The 16165-nt window shown below is 39.2% G+C and overlaps 2 protein-coding genes across 2 annotated transcripts; one reads left to right on the top strand and one right to left on the bottom strand.

Moving 5' to 3' along the window:
- Window positions 1-1042: 1042 nt before the first annotated feature.
- Window positions 1043-4974, top strand: LOC124218699 (glucose dehydrogenase [FAD, quinone]-like). Its single transcript, XM_046625391.2, has 3 exons — window positions 1043-2335; window positions 3797-4076; window positions 4159-4974. The coding sequence occupies exons 1-3, from the start codon at window positions 1095-1097 to the stop codon at window positions 4603-4605; spliced, it is 1968 nt and encodes a 655-aa protein (XP_046481347.1). The 5' UTR covers window positions 1043-1094; the 3' UTR covers window positions 4606-4974.
- Window positions 4975-6186: 1212 nt separating this feature from the next.
- Window positions 6187-14700, bottom strand: LOC124220606 (platelet-derived growth factor receptor alpha-like). The gene is made up of 10 exons (XM_069136134.1): window positions 14376-14700; window positions 14010-14309; window positions 13600-13706; window positions 13363-13513; window positions 10786-11010; window positions 10536-10692; window positions 9937-10183; window positions 9451-9782; window positions 9249-9354; window positions 6187-8487 (listed from the first exon to the last, which is right to left on the bottom strand). The coding sequence occupies exons 1-10, from the start codon at window positions 14698-14700 to the stop codon at window positions 8371-8373; spliced, it is 2067 nt and encodes a 688-aa protein (XP_068992235.1). The 3' UTR covers window positions 6187-8370.
- Between the last annotated feature and the right edge of the window lie 1465 nt (window positions 14701-16165).

Genomic DNA, 16165 nt, shown 5'->3' with positions numbered 1-16165 from the left:
ATTTCACAGACACATTATCTTTGGAAGTACAATCATGCAGTTTGAAGTTTCTGCAATTTGACATCAGGTGTCAGAAGATTGAACTGATTCGAGTTTTCACTGCTCAAATATTAATGGGAACGCAATAGTTGAGACGTTGAATTTAAAATTGTTGTTGTGAATGGCAAATTCAACAATTCCAGACAGGCTAATTGATTAGTTTCTGCGTAGTGTTCGACTACTTGCCGCTGGATTCTATTTGTCATGAATATCGAATATCCCTGGCATGAAAAATCAATTGATCGTGACTTTCAGAAGAAGCCTCATTCATTCAAGTGAAAACGAAACGTAAAATGCACGCTTTGAGCGAGAAATAAAGGCGCGACTATTTTCAATGAAACGGAAGTTTGAAAAATATACGTTGGAATCGCACCATTACATTCTGACACGAGATCAACGATGAAGTTATTCTTGTTTCCTCCAGTAACTTCAAGCACACCGTTGGAATCCATCTCCAATTACTGCTACATTTACTCAGTAGAGATGATATCACGTAATGGAAACTTCGGAAACATTTTATGCCACAGCTTGTGAGAATCATGTATATTCTGCATTTTTAATATGAATAAAATTCACATAGCTTAGTATTCTACATACCTTGTCAAATGAATATATTAGCCATCTCGTTTCCATTTGCAATCTTGGGTACCTCGTATCGACTTTGAAGGCTCCGTGAAGCACCTTAAAAGGTATGCGAGTTCACAATTAGGGACCAAAGATGTTTTTTCCATCTGCGCACTTATAAACAGGGATACGAAAACAAACATTCGAACCTGAGTACGTGTTTGAATCGCATATAAATTGGAAAAATCCTTATTATGCATGTAAAATTATTATCAGAGGTATAAATACTGAAATACCGATGATGATTATGTGATTTGTACCGTTATGTTCGCAAACATACGCATACGTTTAACATAAAATATGCACACGCGCAAAAATATTCTTACGAATATAAAAACCCAGTATTTCGACGGAGGCCTGATCAGTGTGTCGTGTTCAGTTCTTGAAACAGCAAAAAATCTTCAAAACCGACATCAAGTCACAGAGTTAGAATGAATATTGTACCCGACAGAAATACGCCTGTACCCCAACTGATTGTTCAGTGGGCATATACCGGGATTGGCTTAACTTTATCGACCGGAGCAACGGTTGGGTTTATTGCATTGTTTGAACTCCTGATATTGCTTTTGCGACCTGACATTGTCGACAAGGTTAACAGAGTGCGCATCGTTCCAACGGAAGAACTGCCTTGCCAGTACGACTTTGTAATAATTGGCGGAGGATCCGCAGGAGCTGTACTTGCTAACAGATTAACAGAAAATACGAACTGGACTATCTTGCTACTGGAGGCCGGAGGTGATGAACGAATCATCTCTGCTGTACCTGCATTATCTTATGGTCTATTGAACACTGGTTTGGACTGGCAATTCAAAAGTGAACCTTCGTCAACATACTGTAAAGGCATGGTCAACAATCAATGCCCCATGTACACCGGTAAAGTACTTGGAGGAACCAGCAGCATCAATACCTTACTGTACGTACGTGGAAATCGAAGAGATTACGACAACTGGAGGGATGCGGGAAATCCTGGATGGGGATACGATGACGTTTTACCGTATTTTAAAAAGGCAGAAAATATGACGATTCCCGGTCTCCGCGAATCGCCTTATCACGGTACCTCCGGCCCTCTTACAGTTGAAAATCCAAGGTATGAACACCCGATAAAAAGATACTTTCTGAATGCTACATCTGAAATGGGCTACCGTCACGTGGATGTGAACGGCAAAACGCAGATTGGATTTGATCGACCACAAACCACCACAAGAAATGGCCTCCGATGCAGCACGGAGAGAGCCTATCTGCGATCCGCAGCTGATAGGAGAAACCTGCACATTAGTACGAATTCTCTGGTCCATAAGATTCTCATCGATAAAACGACAGAAACAGCTTATGGAGTTGAATTTGTTCGAGAAAACATGAGGTTCACCGTTCGTGCAAAAAAAGAGGTAATACTCTCAGCGGGCGCTATTCAATCGCCTCAACTGCTAATGCTCTCAGGAATAGGACCCAAAGATCACCTGGAAGAGGTTGGAATTAAGATTATTCACGATAGCCCAGGAGTCGGGCAAAATCTTCAGGATCATATTGCGATCGGTGGACTCACTTTTTTGATCGATCCACCGTACAATGCATCTACGACAACTCTAGCGGACGTAACGGACTTTTTGGTAAAAAGAGAGGGTCACCTATACGGTATAGGCGTCTGCGAAGTATTGGGTTTTATCAACACCAGGTGAATATTCTTATAAGCATTACGAGGAAATTTGTTGACTCTAACAAGAGTAATCCACAACTCACTGACGTGTAACGCATTATCTCTGCGTATTGAAAAAAAAAAATAGAAACAAAATAACGTCATCACATGCACCTATGAATTCGAAATCGTCAGCCTTTTTGTCTTACCTGACAGCATGCATCTTGAGCCCTGCAAAAAATCTTCCATGAACATAACTATAAAATAGCTAAGTTAGTATTCCGTGTACGTGACTGTCGCATCTTTGCAGATAGCTTTTCTAAACCTCGAGACATCCTTTGTCCTACTGTAGAAATGCGTGGTAATTCAATCGAACTGTCCAATGTACTTAAAATAATGAACCTGAAACAGTTTTTTGCACATCCAAGATGTTACATACTAAGTATGTGAAATTGGGAAGTTTTTACGGCAATGGATTTGCACAGAAATTGTTCAACGATGTGATTTTTTTCGACACATCTGCAGGACTTAAACACAAGCAGGGCCTTTTAGTTTTCTGCATATAACTACTGAAAATTTAATAATTTATACTAACATTTATCACGTGCGGTAAAGACAGGAGTAGCACGATTTGTTTCTAATCTTGTGCTTATCAGAAGTTACTGCAGTGAGAGTCAGATCGAGGGGCTAGTAATTCTCGAGTAAACTCGCTTCTTACTTAGGTATTAACCATAATTTACTTATTTTGCTGATCTATTCAAAAACGTCGACGAGTATCGGCGAGTGTCGACCAGTATTGACGAGGTTTTTGGATAGATAACCGATATAAGTTGAATAAGGTTACCGACTTATATACACGAGAGTGACTAGCCCCTCGACTCAAATTTTCTCTAAAATCAGATTATAATGCAAAATTGCTTGTATAGTCCAAACATAATGATGCATCTATGTACAATATTTACAAAACATGTCGAGATTCAACTTGCCGATCACATACCTCAAGCATTATAGTTCTAGTTCTGTTTATGGTAGTTACGCGGAAGGATTATGGTTGATACTCGTGTCTTTGAAAGGCCGACATTATACGGGTTATTCCAAGTTTCGTTGGATATTCTTCTGGATTAACACGTGATTCATCACGCATTAATATAATTATTTAACCCAGTAGGGTCTACGCATCATTTTTTGCCTACGTTCCGTCCGTAAAGTAATCGTTGTTAGAACATTACAGAATAGAACATCGGAGTACGTCTAAGTTCACCTTCACATCCTTGTACTTAAAAGTGCGCTTTTTTGTATTACGCTATAAAAAATAAAAAACTTGTGGACCACATTATGATCACATAAAGTGTCGTGTGCGTCATGGAGGCAAAGTCTTTCTTACTCCGCGTATTCGCAACTTACGCTCAGCGTGAAAAGACCTACTTCACTTTCTTGGTACACAATCTTGTACTACGTATTACACAAATATTTCTGATTGAACCTTTCATTTCTTCTCAGGTACGCCAACAGTTCCATCGATTACCCAGACCTCCAATTATTCATGGGATCAGCCGCTCTAAACATGAATGGTGAACTCGTTAAGACTGCCTATGGTCTGAGAGGCGACTTTTACGCAGCCTTATACGCGGATGTAATTGACAAGGAAGCATACAGTGTGGTAGCATCGCTGATACACCCGAAGAGTAGAGGTTACATTAAGCTGAGAGACAATGATATCACACACCAGCCAATCATGGTTCCAAATTATTTAGACCATCCGGATGATCTCGAGGTTCTGGTACGTTGATAATTTTTATATTGAAAACCATCAAAATAACTGGAGCTGGGAAAGATTTCATAAACGATTTTCGGATCCACAGGTAGAAGGAGTCTATTTTGCCTACAACCTCAGCCAAACCTCGGCTATGAAGAAATTGAATGTACGTCCCAACTCCAACGTGATTCCAGAGTGTGCCCACTTGAATTTTCCGTCGCGTGATTATTGGCGTTGCTACGCAAGATTTTTCCCATGGAGTCTCTATCACCACACGTCTACTTGTAAAATGGGTACTGCCAACGACAAAATGGCTGTAGTAGACTCACGCCTGAGGGTCTACGGTGTAAATCGTCTTCGGGTTGTGGACGCTTCTATCATGCCAAACATTCCATCCTGTAATACCAATGCGCCAACTATTATGGTCGCTGAAAAGGCCGCGGATATGATTAAGAAAGATTGGAATTCCATCTTTTCCGGCGGTTGCAAAACTTCGAATGTCAGAGCTTCGGAAAACATATCCCCGGAGTTGCGAAGCCTCCGTGACGCATAATATTCAGGAGGACCGATAGTTCTGACGATGAATGAATGAGCAAGCGAGTCTCAAAAAACGCATCTCCCCGACTCTGCAAGATCGCGAAGATAATTCATAATTATGCAATTGAGACCGACGAATTAGTTGTTGATATATGAATACCTGACCGAGTAAGCTAACCGTATTATTAGCTGACATGATCTTGAATGAACGTGTCGATAGTCAGTTTTTATCGAGAAAAATAACGCTTCATAAAGTAGTAGTTCTAACGAACTTGTGGCAAAAAACTTGGCGTAATGAATACCATAAATAAAATCACAATGACTTTTATTATCCTTGGAAATTTTATACGACGGATGCTTTTCGTCATGTAAGGTATTATGAATAAATTCTTACCAACGTTAGTAAAGATTGAGTTTGTATTATTCACCTGTGATATCTACGGTATGAATTCTTCAAGGCCTAACGGAAAATGGTCTGACCATTTGAATTGAACTTCAATTCAGAAACACATTAAATAGCTTAAATTATTTCACTGACAAATAATTGTGAAAGCCCTGGCGTTGGAACTTGCAATGTGAATGTAAGTCACTTGTCGATCTTGTCTATAAATTTAGAGATACGGAGAAAGGCCTGGATAAGAACATTAAGAAAAGGAAGAAAAGTTTCACCATTCATGAGTGTTCACTACATTTAAAAAAATATTATAACCCGTTACCAAGTAAGTAAAAAGTCAAGCAACTTCAACGAGCATTGACAATAAAGACTTTCTTAGGTTCTCAAAGTACGGAAAACAATATGCATTACGGAAACATCGATTCTACAAAACGTGATGATAAACCCGAGTGTTATCATACTACAAGATTATGATTGATAAAGATAGGTCAGTACAACCTATTATATACCAGACTGAAATTTCTTAGAGAAAAGTCAAGTGTTAGACGTTGCAATCCAATTAAGCATCACTTTGAATGCGAAATCTCATGATCAGATGAATCGACGGATTCTTCTGAAAACATTATAAAATCTCTTATGAATGAAAAAGTCATTATAACAACTGTTATTAATGAATCAACCGTCAGTTGTCATTAAAGGAAAAGCAGATTCGCAATATTTATCGCTCGACAACGATGAATTCGACAATTTAAATAAAGCTGTCAGTTTTCATCGACATACTTCTGATACTAACCACACGCCCCCAGGTGATAGCTTAATAGCTCACTATTGTGGAGAGCCATCGATGAATATAATAACATATTTGCTGATAAATATTAAGAAATGCAATATTCCAGTCAAGTATACAATTACTTTAAGAAGTAGAATTTTCAAGTGTAAAAGTAATTCAATGCAAAATAGAAATTCATAGATCTGTATAATACATAGACGAAATATTCCAAGACAAATGCAAAAATTTACACCATACACTTACGTACCAAACTTGCAGAAAATTGTTTACACAAATAAAACAAAATTCAACGACATTGAGGCGTTTTGTTTTCGAAACTATAACAACTTAGTAGCATACGGACAAATTTTTATCACAATACAAGATTATGAAGCTATAGTAAACTTACAGAAAAACGAAATCATTGTTAGATCTGACAAACGATGTGAATGTACGACAGAAAACTGTATTGACGGAGAAGAAGGAAATAGATATTGAAATGTCATTCAAACGGACAAATGTAATTTTGACAAATACTCAGTTTTCTACCAAGGCAGTCAGAAATATGGACATCTTCATGTGCGTTGATTCTAAATTATTGTATGTTGAAAGACAGGTTGAAAATCAAATCATTGCTTCATATAACGATGCCATGTTACAACAATGCGAATTATTAATTAAATTATTATGCGAAAAACCAGGTTTTATTAGTACGTACAGCGGAATGCGTACCGGTAGATGTCGGAACAAGGGAAATAAATGAATGTTTTCAAGAACTTCCAGTTTATAGAGGCAACGAAACAGTATTCATGTTATCGAGAACGCATATTTTAGTGAAATCGGGAAATCAAATCGAATGCAATGTATTTCCATCAACGAAGTTTAATTTTAATAACGCTTGGTACAGAACATGTCGGATTTTAGTACCAGCAATAGCACCGGATGAAATATAAACTAATACTAAGAAGTCGTGAAGAAGCGTAATACTAGAAAATCTCGCAACAGGTGAAATTTATTCAAATCAAGATTCAGCAAAGTTATCCGGAAAATATGTTTCCAGTAGAGAGACCAGCCGTGTTAAATGGTATAGGAAGAGAAGTTACAGCTCAAATCTCAAATAATCATGAATTATCCATGAATTTGCTTAGTGACAAAGACGTGATTAGAAAATCTTTAGAAGAAGCTTGGGGAAAGGTATACAATTTCTTCAAACTCCTCGGAACATGAGGCGCAACCTTGTCGAAGGAATAAAATCCTTGATCGATACTCTAGTTCATGGATATGCTTATAGGCTCAATTTGGGATTTAGTTAGAAATTTATTATTACGTAAGAGCGAAGGAGTCAAAACTCCGGAAAACAAAGTTAGCTCAGATTTCATCGCAGAGTTGGGTTGGGCGATACTGATCCACTATTCCCAGGCCCACGAGGCAGGAATACAGAGGACCAAAATATTTCTTTTACACTTGTGCAATTTCCTAGTTGGCCCAACTTCCTTGAAATTGAGCAGAGCCAATCAGTGAGTCGGTAGATTCTTTAAATCACAAACCAAACGCCAATAGGAACATTGTGCCCAAATAGAATGAGTCTCTTCGAAGAGATCTATCTACCAGAATAGTTCGGAAAAATCTTCTTGTGCAACAGTTGATCAACTCTTCGAGATACTATGAATCCTTATTTCGAATCTTCTTCCAAGAAAAGTTCTAAATCTTGACCTCTTAGTGAAGCATTTCTTACTTGGAAACTCAAAGTGCGTAAATGAAATAATTTTATACCGGTAATTACCAACTTTGTCTGTTGTCAATTGATGCATTTCAAAATAACTACCTTTGACTTTTGTTTCTGATCATGTATTCTGAACTAACTTTTGTTACTGTGTTCTGATCCATTTATTTTGAATAAGCCCTTTGGCCTTGTATTTTATTTGAAATTCGAGTCAAATTAATTAACAAGCCCCTGATTATCGTCCATTGTTTTAACGACATTCTATCAGAAAAGACTTTAGCAAGTAGTTCGATTCGCGTCCACATCCCGAATCATCAAGATCAACGAAAGTTGAATGCGACACTCTTTTACTACAAAGGCTCAGTTCCTGTCTATACAAGCTTAACCAAGAGAAGGAAAATCCACGTTCATTTCAAGTAAATCGACTGCGATTCGAAGATCGTTCTATCGAAATGATAATTAAGAGATGTTTGCTTTTTGTATGTCTTTTTTCATTGCTAACAAACTTTGTCATCGTGATTGTTCCAATATTTTTCATTGTACACAATACCAATTCGTGGCTCACTTTTGTAAACTCTCCTAATGAAAATCATGTCATTCACCATGTATCACGTGATTTGTCTGATGTGCTTCTTTACGGTGTATTTCTAAAAACTAGACTTACATTTGGTAACTACTGAACCTACTGAATAAAGAAGAAACTTGCAGCTTAAAAAAAAACGAGTGAGTGAAATATCAAAACAGTTTGCAAATATTAAAAGTAAGCTCCGTGTATCGAGTGCATTGTTACGCGCAACTGTCGCTTCGACAGAATTTTATCTTTGCGCGCTGAGCATCGTGATATGCCCGGGCAAGTAACCATAAATCGACATCCGATAGGTGGATCGTACTCATTTCATTGTAAATCTTCTCCGATGGTGCCCGATTCTTCCGCGCTTATCGCAGTCTCTCTCTCGCGTTTCCAGATATCAGCGTAAATCTTGGTGTACGGATTGCCCAACTCCAGGTAAAACTGAAATGTGTTTTCATGTCAACGTCCCGGCGAAATGTCATGCAACGTAAAAACAAAATCATTCTGTAATGCACATATTACTGTTTTATATGTACATGTTAGGATGTTTCACATTTCAAAAATTTCCAACTTTGCTACAGCCGCATAGAAATGATGCTTGCTTTTGATCAGAAAAGAAACTTTAAATGAGTACAGTAGCACAAGTTTTGATTAAGGTGTGTGGAAATGATTCTTCAGAGTAAGTGAAAAGCAGATATTAGCAAACCTTTAACACGTATTAACTTTTTCTATTGCACAAAAAAAGTATATTACAGCCCGAAAATATTATCTGAAGCGCATAACTGAGAAATGGTGGTATACAAGGGTCGCAAAAAATGCGGTAAGACATTTCTTCCTAAAATTCGAAATGTATAATACGTGTCAAAGATTTGCTAATATATATTCTTCATTTTTTGAAAATAATTGTATTTGCACACCCTGAAACGGGAACCATAGTACTCAGCCTCTTTGCGGCTTCTCTTCAGACCAGCAGCAAGCATTTTTTGCATACGTCCGTAGGTGAATCGAATATTATTTGAACGCGAAACATCCTAATACATACATATATATGTATATTGATCTCTACAATGTATGCAGGTGATGGATGATGTACTTGCAAATTTCACGAGCGACTGAAGTTGAATCAGTGATTTCATGGACCGCGTCTAAGTCACGGTTGAATACGTGAGAATGATCAATCTTTTGCAAAATATTGAGCATACCGTTTTCACGTGCTCTTCAATCAGCACGGCTATATTGACCGTCAGCTTTTCGAACGACGGTCGTTCCGACGGCTCCGCATTCCAGCAACGAAGCATCATTTGGTAACTAGAATGGAGGTGAGAAAAGGTGGTTCAAAACATCTCTACGTGTTGAAGAGTTCGTTCGTTGATGATTCGGGTGAAATCGACGCTTGCCACTCACATGCTTTTCGGCGCGTACGGCGGTTTCTCCATACGATAACCTTCGGCTAGTTTTCGGCACATATCCTCAGGTCTTATCAGGGGATAAGGAGTTCTCGCCAAAGAAAACAGTTCCCACAAAACGACACCGAAAGACCAGACGTCCGATTTGGTAGAAAACACTCGATCCCTGAGCGACTCGATGGCCATCCACTTGACGGGGAGAGGACCATTCTCCGTGCTCTTCTGATTCTCTTCTTCCCGAAGAGACTTTGACAAACCAAAGTCACAGATCTTTACCACGTTGTCATCGGCGAGAAGTATATTTCTGGTTGCCAAGTCACCGTGTATGATCTGAAACGCGATTCAGTTTCAACTCCATTCTACACGCCGACTAACATCACTGATTTTGTGTCCGAAGAAGACTAGCGAAAAAGACCACGAGTAAGCTGTGTCAGTATTGGGAATTACTGACGCAAGAAGATTAAACTTGCGAGTATCTTCCTACCTTTTTCGCACCGAGATACTGCATGCCACAAGAAACCTGCCAAGCCCAACACACCAAGTCGTGCGTGCACGTCGGCCTTGAGTTGAAATCCGTCCGATCACCTGGATACTTCAACGGTGCGTTGAGTTCCGTTAAACTGACACTTGGGAAACAGTCGTCCACTCTCGCATCCGTAGTCTTGGAAGTAACGTTATTCGAGCAGTTAACTATTGTCGTATTGCCATCGGAACGTCTGTCCGTGTTTGTACTGCAAGCATAACACAATAAAAATAATGGACAGTTTAGATCAAGAATTAATACGCTTGTTTTCGCAAATTCCATTCACATGAGCGTGGTACTTCCGATGGTGATGGCCAATTCTCGGAGATCAACGGCGAATTGGTTGCAGCGTGCTAACTTGATCAGCTTATGACAAGTTACAATACTTTTCGTGACATCAATCGACCACAAGTAATTGAAACTCTAGTTTTGACTATCATCCGACGGGTCCTTTCAATACCAGCATAATAAGATGGGATAAGAAAGTACACAGAGATGTGACAAAGATGGGCCGAAGGTAACCAACATTCGTGTCAGTATTGGAGGCCAGGGCGACTTACCCAACGTCATCGACATTGATAGCGTCTTCACGGGAGGCCAAAACGCATATTTTTTCTCCGGAATCGTTCAATTGATCGATGAAGTTGACTCTGCGTCGTACCAAGTAGTCGTGTAAATTCCCGTATCGGCAGTATTCGACGATGACCAAGAGTTCGCCTATCGACATCCAACGGAATACGTGAGTGTCAGTATCCATGACGCCGTATGGTGTGAGAACGAACTTAATTTAAATTACGCGAATCGACTCACCCAAATCAATGTTTTTTGTGCACGCGCCGAGAAGGTTGACAATGTTCAGATGTTGACCCAAGTAAACGAGAATCCTGAGTTCGCGAAGAAGGGCCTTCATGCAGTTCAGGTTGGCCGTCGGTCGGACCGTCTTGACCGCAACTGTCGTCACTGTTTCGCGTGGGCAGATCGTCTTTGCCTGTGCCTTCCTCACTACGCCGAATGCACCGCTTCCTAATACTTCGTCTGAAAGGTTAACAGCATGCATGCGAACCACCGATTAGGTATACTTGGAAAAACTTCAATGGAGCATGTTGCGTTTTGCAAAAAGAGTCTGAATCGCATAAGCATGGCGAAATGACCTGAAACTTTTTTGCAAAAACATCAACTCGATGAATTGAAGTCAGGAAAAAAAGTGTCCCCTGACTTACTACTGATATTTTTCTGTCTATTGTGTTAGCCGTAAAAATCTCTTGGAGATCTCCTCAGATCACATGGATAGAATTTCACGAATTATAGTGATTTTCAGATTTGATGAAAACAGATTTTTGTAACTACGATGTAACAGCTGATGTACATCTACAATTACATTTACACACTTTAATTATATTTTAATACAGAACATTTTTATATTGTTTAAAAAACTTACGGGGATCTAGTCAGTTAGCAATATTAGCATATGAACGTGTGAATCGGATCAAAGACTGACTTTATTAGTATTGAACACTGCAAACAAAAAATCTCTTCTGAAATTTCCTATGTTCCAGTATCGGATGTTCGAATTTGATCAGATTTGTTCCTGTTATATATTGAAAAGGTTGTATTCACTATCGCTGGCGCAAATAACATTGCCGGTGGTTTTCCAATCAGTAATTTTCTAGAATTTCCCCAACTTTTGAATGAAACAGTAGAGCCTATTCATACTTAATTCTCGGAGGCCATACTCGATTTTTCGAGACATTAAACTTCCCACGCCTGGGTTCGTGGCACCCCACCCAAGTTTTGATTTTCTCTCTAAGTCAGTCAATGGTCGGATTTCGATTAGTTTTAATCCCTTTCGGTGGTAAACTGATCGATAAATGTATCAACGCACTGACAACGTCATAAAAGTTGAAGACTTCTGGAATATAGTCGTCTACGAAATGTGAGGCAATAGATGGATAAAGGACGTAACCGGACGTAATATGACCTCGATTTTTCGAATAAGTCGCGTTGTTGTGTGAGTCAAAAAAATAATCCCGCATTTTATTTGCTGCAATAAATTAGCAATGTTAAAGTTGACCAATAGTGTCCGCTGTGGACTACTATAGAACAATTTTTGTCATCGATTACGAATTTGGAGCTCAGATATTGTTAGGTTGATGCCGAAAATATTCTATGGAAGTCCACATCACATTTTTTCTACAGTGTTGAACTCAATTGTTAATGCAGTGCATCTGAAGATGAAAATACAGACGGCTACACGCCATATTCTGACATGCCAAGGATCGTGCAGTTGTATGTTTTATCAATAAATGTTGGGCGCGAATTTCTTCGAGCAATATCAGTGATTAATGTAACACGGAATGCGAAGAGCAATGAAAATTCCTCACCAGGACGCTGAAAGTAATCCATAGGTTTTGTAAATATCGCAAGCAATTTACGTGCGATAATTGGTAAATATTTGTTTATTCACTCAGGAATTTGACAAGCTTATAAACCGATTCTCACCCATGATCACAGGACTTATTGTGTTTGGTGTTAAGGATCGAGCCCAATTTCAAGTGCTCTTGGGTATTGTACACAAGGAAATAAGCTTCATTCAAGTGTGGCAATTCCGCTATTGGAAGCTTGTACGCAAAAAATGAGAACGGATAAATTATATTAACTCCGCTTTTACATTTATCCCGTGATTTGACACAAGGATCGAATAACGTTCATTGGTCTGTAATATTGGCATATACCTAAATAACATTTTCACTATGCAGCAATGAGCTACCGTCACTCGTAATGAAATCGAGATAATCCTGCGACGGTGGTCCGTTCTTGAGAAACGTTCCCGTGAGGTGGCAAAATACAAAAAGTTGATACGTGAATCTAAATCTGAAGATCCGCTAATCGTAAGAGTGAATCAAACTCTATCGATTAACAGAGAGGACTGAAGATAATCCAGGTGCCCGAATGCCGATTGAACACGTGATGTGAGAGGATCCAACAGGCGGAAAGTTCGAGGTGCGATTACTGATTCTCAACACTTATTCTTTGACTCATTCAACTCGTCAAATCCTAGATATTCACGACAAGATGCTAATTTGCTTATGGTATAATTCGCAACATCGACCGCCTTGACCCGGCGAAGTTTACAGAGTAGACATTTTACTCGCGGCCGCAATCGGTTCGCCAATCTTCTGGCAAAAAGTGTAATTCGCTGAATAAAACGATTTCTGGCAGATACGATATAATTGGCCTTGTCATGTGAATTGAATACAAAAAATACTTTTCGACATACTCATTCGGCCCATCTCATTATCGGAAGCTGAATGGTGCCCATCTCGATAGGATTCGTCGAAACGGATTATTACTATTCACTACCGGAGAAGAAATAAAGTAGCGCGTTACCAAGTTTCAAGAGATCCCGCGGGAATTCCCATTTTCTGTTGTACGGCAGTAACTCGGCCTGATCGCTCACAGCCAATTCTGGATCCAGAGGAATCGGGGCCCCGAAATTGAAGTACTCTAGTCTGGCTTTGATCAACTTTCGTTTCAACGCCTGTGCAACAACATGTCCCATGTCGATTAATCGGTCCGTTTACCGTGGCACGAAGGCCAAGATTGAATTCATCAGGGTATAAGTACCTTTCTGCGAAAGTTCCAAGCCGCTATCGTTACAACGACGATGACAAGTAGAGTAGCAATTGCTCCCGTAATCAGCCATGTTTCATCTTGTATCCCACTTCTGGAATCTGGAAATGCAATGACGTTATTAAATCTATGATACGTGTATCACATCGTACGAATACGTTTTCTCATACACCCCGACTTCGAGCAGAGGATTCGCTGAAAAATGCAATTATCGTTCCGCACAGATATAAACGATTTGCGATTGGAACTAGGCAGCTTAGGATGAGCGAAAGATAGAAAAAATGTTATTCATTTTGCAGGTTTAGTTACAGAAATACCTCGATGATTGGCAAATTTCAAAGGAAGCGAGTGAGGTCGAATTTTATTCATATTTCCACATAAATTCTATCAATTCTCCATATTACCCATACTTGTGATGTACGTAAAAGCTTCTTTTTCCTCGCTCCAATTACCGCATTGCGTTTTGTAATCGCTGCAGGCTGCTACTTTGAATCGATGAGTTTTGTTCAGCAGAAGATCTTCGAATGTGTGGGAATTCTCGGTTTTGTTCACGTACAGTGATTTGTTGGTCAAGTTTTCAGTGCTCAACGCTAATTTATAGTAATAAACGCGGTCTTGCAAGTCCGTCGGCGGTGCATTCCACGCAATCGTTATTGAAGCGACACCCGTTTCGATTACCGAAACATTCGGGGTGAATTTCGGGTCTGGAAATTCCAAGATTCATCACGTCTTGCCTCACAAATGCATATCCGTTAATGTAGTATCAATACCTCTGTCTTTCGGCACGACATCTTCCAACCAGATAGAGGGGTAAAGTTGTGGATCACAGTCATTTCCGAAGCACACATCCAACTGAAATTTGTAAGAGACCAAAGTTGTCAGAAACTCGAATTTCAAATAATTGTCTTTCATCGACGATAGCTGCTTTAACTGTTTTACGTCACTGATGCCTGTCTTGTACATCCACACTCGATAAAAGTTGAAAATACTTTCAATCTCCCTCGGTGGCTTCGACCATTCAATCGTTATTGAATCGACAGACGTTTCCTTAACCCAAACGAGTGGTACGTATACAGGATCTGCAGAAAGACTCATTCTAAGCGAATCACCTCAAATAAATACAAAATGGGTTTGCACATATTTAACCAAATAAAGTGAGAAGAAATAAATATTTCATTTATTTTTATACATATTTACTGGACATCTTCTATATTATTCCCGTAGAAAGAATATGCCAGATTCACTAAATTCATCTCTTCGGAGAAATCAACGACTCGAGGTGCGTATTTCTTAGCTGTTTGAAATATGCGGCGTTTCATACAACAATGCAATTTTTTCAACTCATCACTGTTATTTCCCGAATCAAGTACTACTTTTTCATTCAAAAAAATCACTGGTCTCACCATATTCTTTTCCCATGCCTAACAATTACTTTTACTCGCTTTAGTCGTTGTTTTTTTTTTACGGAACAACAGGAAATCTTTAATACGACTTAGTATGCAAAAAATAAGCACAGCTTCTGAGAGCAGTTTACCCCAGAGTATAGGTTTACAATAACACAAAATCTGCTATACTTATACCTTTCTCAGAAGTCTTTATCCACCTCGAAAAAAAATGTATATCAATGCTTGGTCCGGATGTCAGAGTAAATTTAAACCAGTAGGCTGTGTCTGGATTACACGCTGTTGCAACAAAGACACCACTGGAGGTGCTAGTCGTCGTTTTGTACTTTCGATGCCATTCGAGTGAACCGTTTTTCTGGATTTGTACGCCAAGCGCCGAATACCCACTCATTCTACCTCCTAGAAAATTCCATTTCACACAAATCCTACTTGCATCCAAAGCAGCGACCGAAGTCTGGAATATCGATACCACGGGATCGACAAGAAGTCCACGACGACGTACAGTCAAGTATTTGTGATTTTTCCAGCATAAGTAAATTCCGTCGTCTTCTTTCAAGACGTTTTCAAAATATAGACCTATTCTTGAATACGTCTCGTTGAAGCGCCAAATTTTGGTGAGTTTCCTCAAGTTCTCTTCGCTTGTCGGCGTCCCGACGATTTTTCGCCACCCAAAGTTAGCGAAAGATCCCGACAGGTCGCATGTTAGAGCTGCTGGCTCCCCTGGATGCGCCAAAACATCTCTGAATTCCCACGTTATTCGACCTGGCCGAAAAATATGGAAAAATTACAATGATTTTGTAAGGTTGCGCATACTAACTGATATTTTGGCGGCTGACCCTCGGAAATTTTTACTTTTTGGATTTTTCTTTAAACCTTTGTTTATAGTTGGTAAGACCTAATTATCAAATTTTTAATATTCATCTTACATTCACGTGATTATGTTCGCGATATGAATTTCAAAACATTTAAATAAATATCACGTTTGTTCATTTTTAATTGGTCACGACTCTGGATTGAAAAAGACATCATCGCAAACGAGCACGCCTTCTTTGCGTTATGAATCGTTTTCCACAAGAAATAAAACGCGGCGTAGAAAACTATAGGATGAGAACTTGACCATTTTTCTACCCTCTGAATTTAAATCAATGATGTTTCAC

This window comes from Neodiprion pinetum, chromosome 5 (genome assembly GCF_021155775.2).
Source record: "Neodiprion pinetum isolate iyNeoPine1 chromosome 5, iyNeoPine1.2, whole genome shotgun sequence".
In the NCBI taxonomy this organism is placed as follows: Eukaryota; Metazoa; Arthropoda; class Insecta; order Hymenoptera; family Diprionidae; genus Neodiprion; species Neodiprion pinetum.
Note: the sequence above shows the minus strand (reverse complement) of the source record. Positions and strands in the feature narration are given on the sequence as shown.

Excerpts from the sequence above, each read along its gene's own strand:
- LOC124218699 (XM_046625391.2), top strand. The coding sequence starts at position 1,095 with ATGAATATTGTACCCGACAGAAATACGCCTGTACCCCAACTGATTGTT. Across the intron at positions 2,336-3,796 it reads TTGGGTTTTATCAACACCAG|GTACGCCAACAGTTCCATCG; the intron begins GTGAATATTCTT and ends ATTTCTTCTCAG. Across the intron at positions 4,077-4,158 it reads CGGATGATCTCGAGGTTCTG|GTAGAAGGAGTCTATTTTGC; the intron begins GTACGTTGATAA and ends TCGGATCCACAG.
- LOC124220606 (XM_069136134.1), bottom strand. The coding sequence starts at position 14,700 with ATGAGTCTTTCTGCAGATCCTGTATACGTACCACTCGTTTGGGTTAAG. Across the intron at positions 10,693-10,785 it reads CACAAAAAACATTGATTTGG|GCGAACTCTTGGTCATCGTC; the intron begins GTGAGTCGATTC and ends GGATGTCGATAG. Across the intron at positions 9,783-9,936 it reads AGTATCTCGGTGCGAAAAAG|ATCATACACGGTGACTTGGC; the intron begins GTAGGAAGATAC and ends ATCGCGTTTCAG.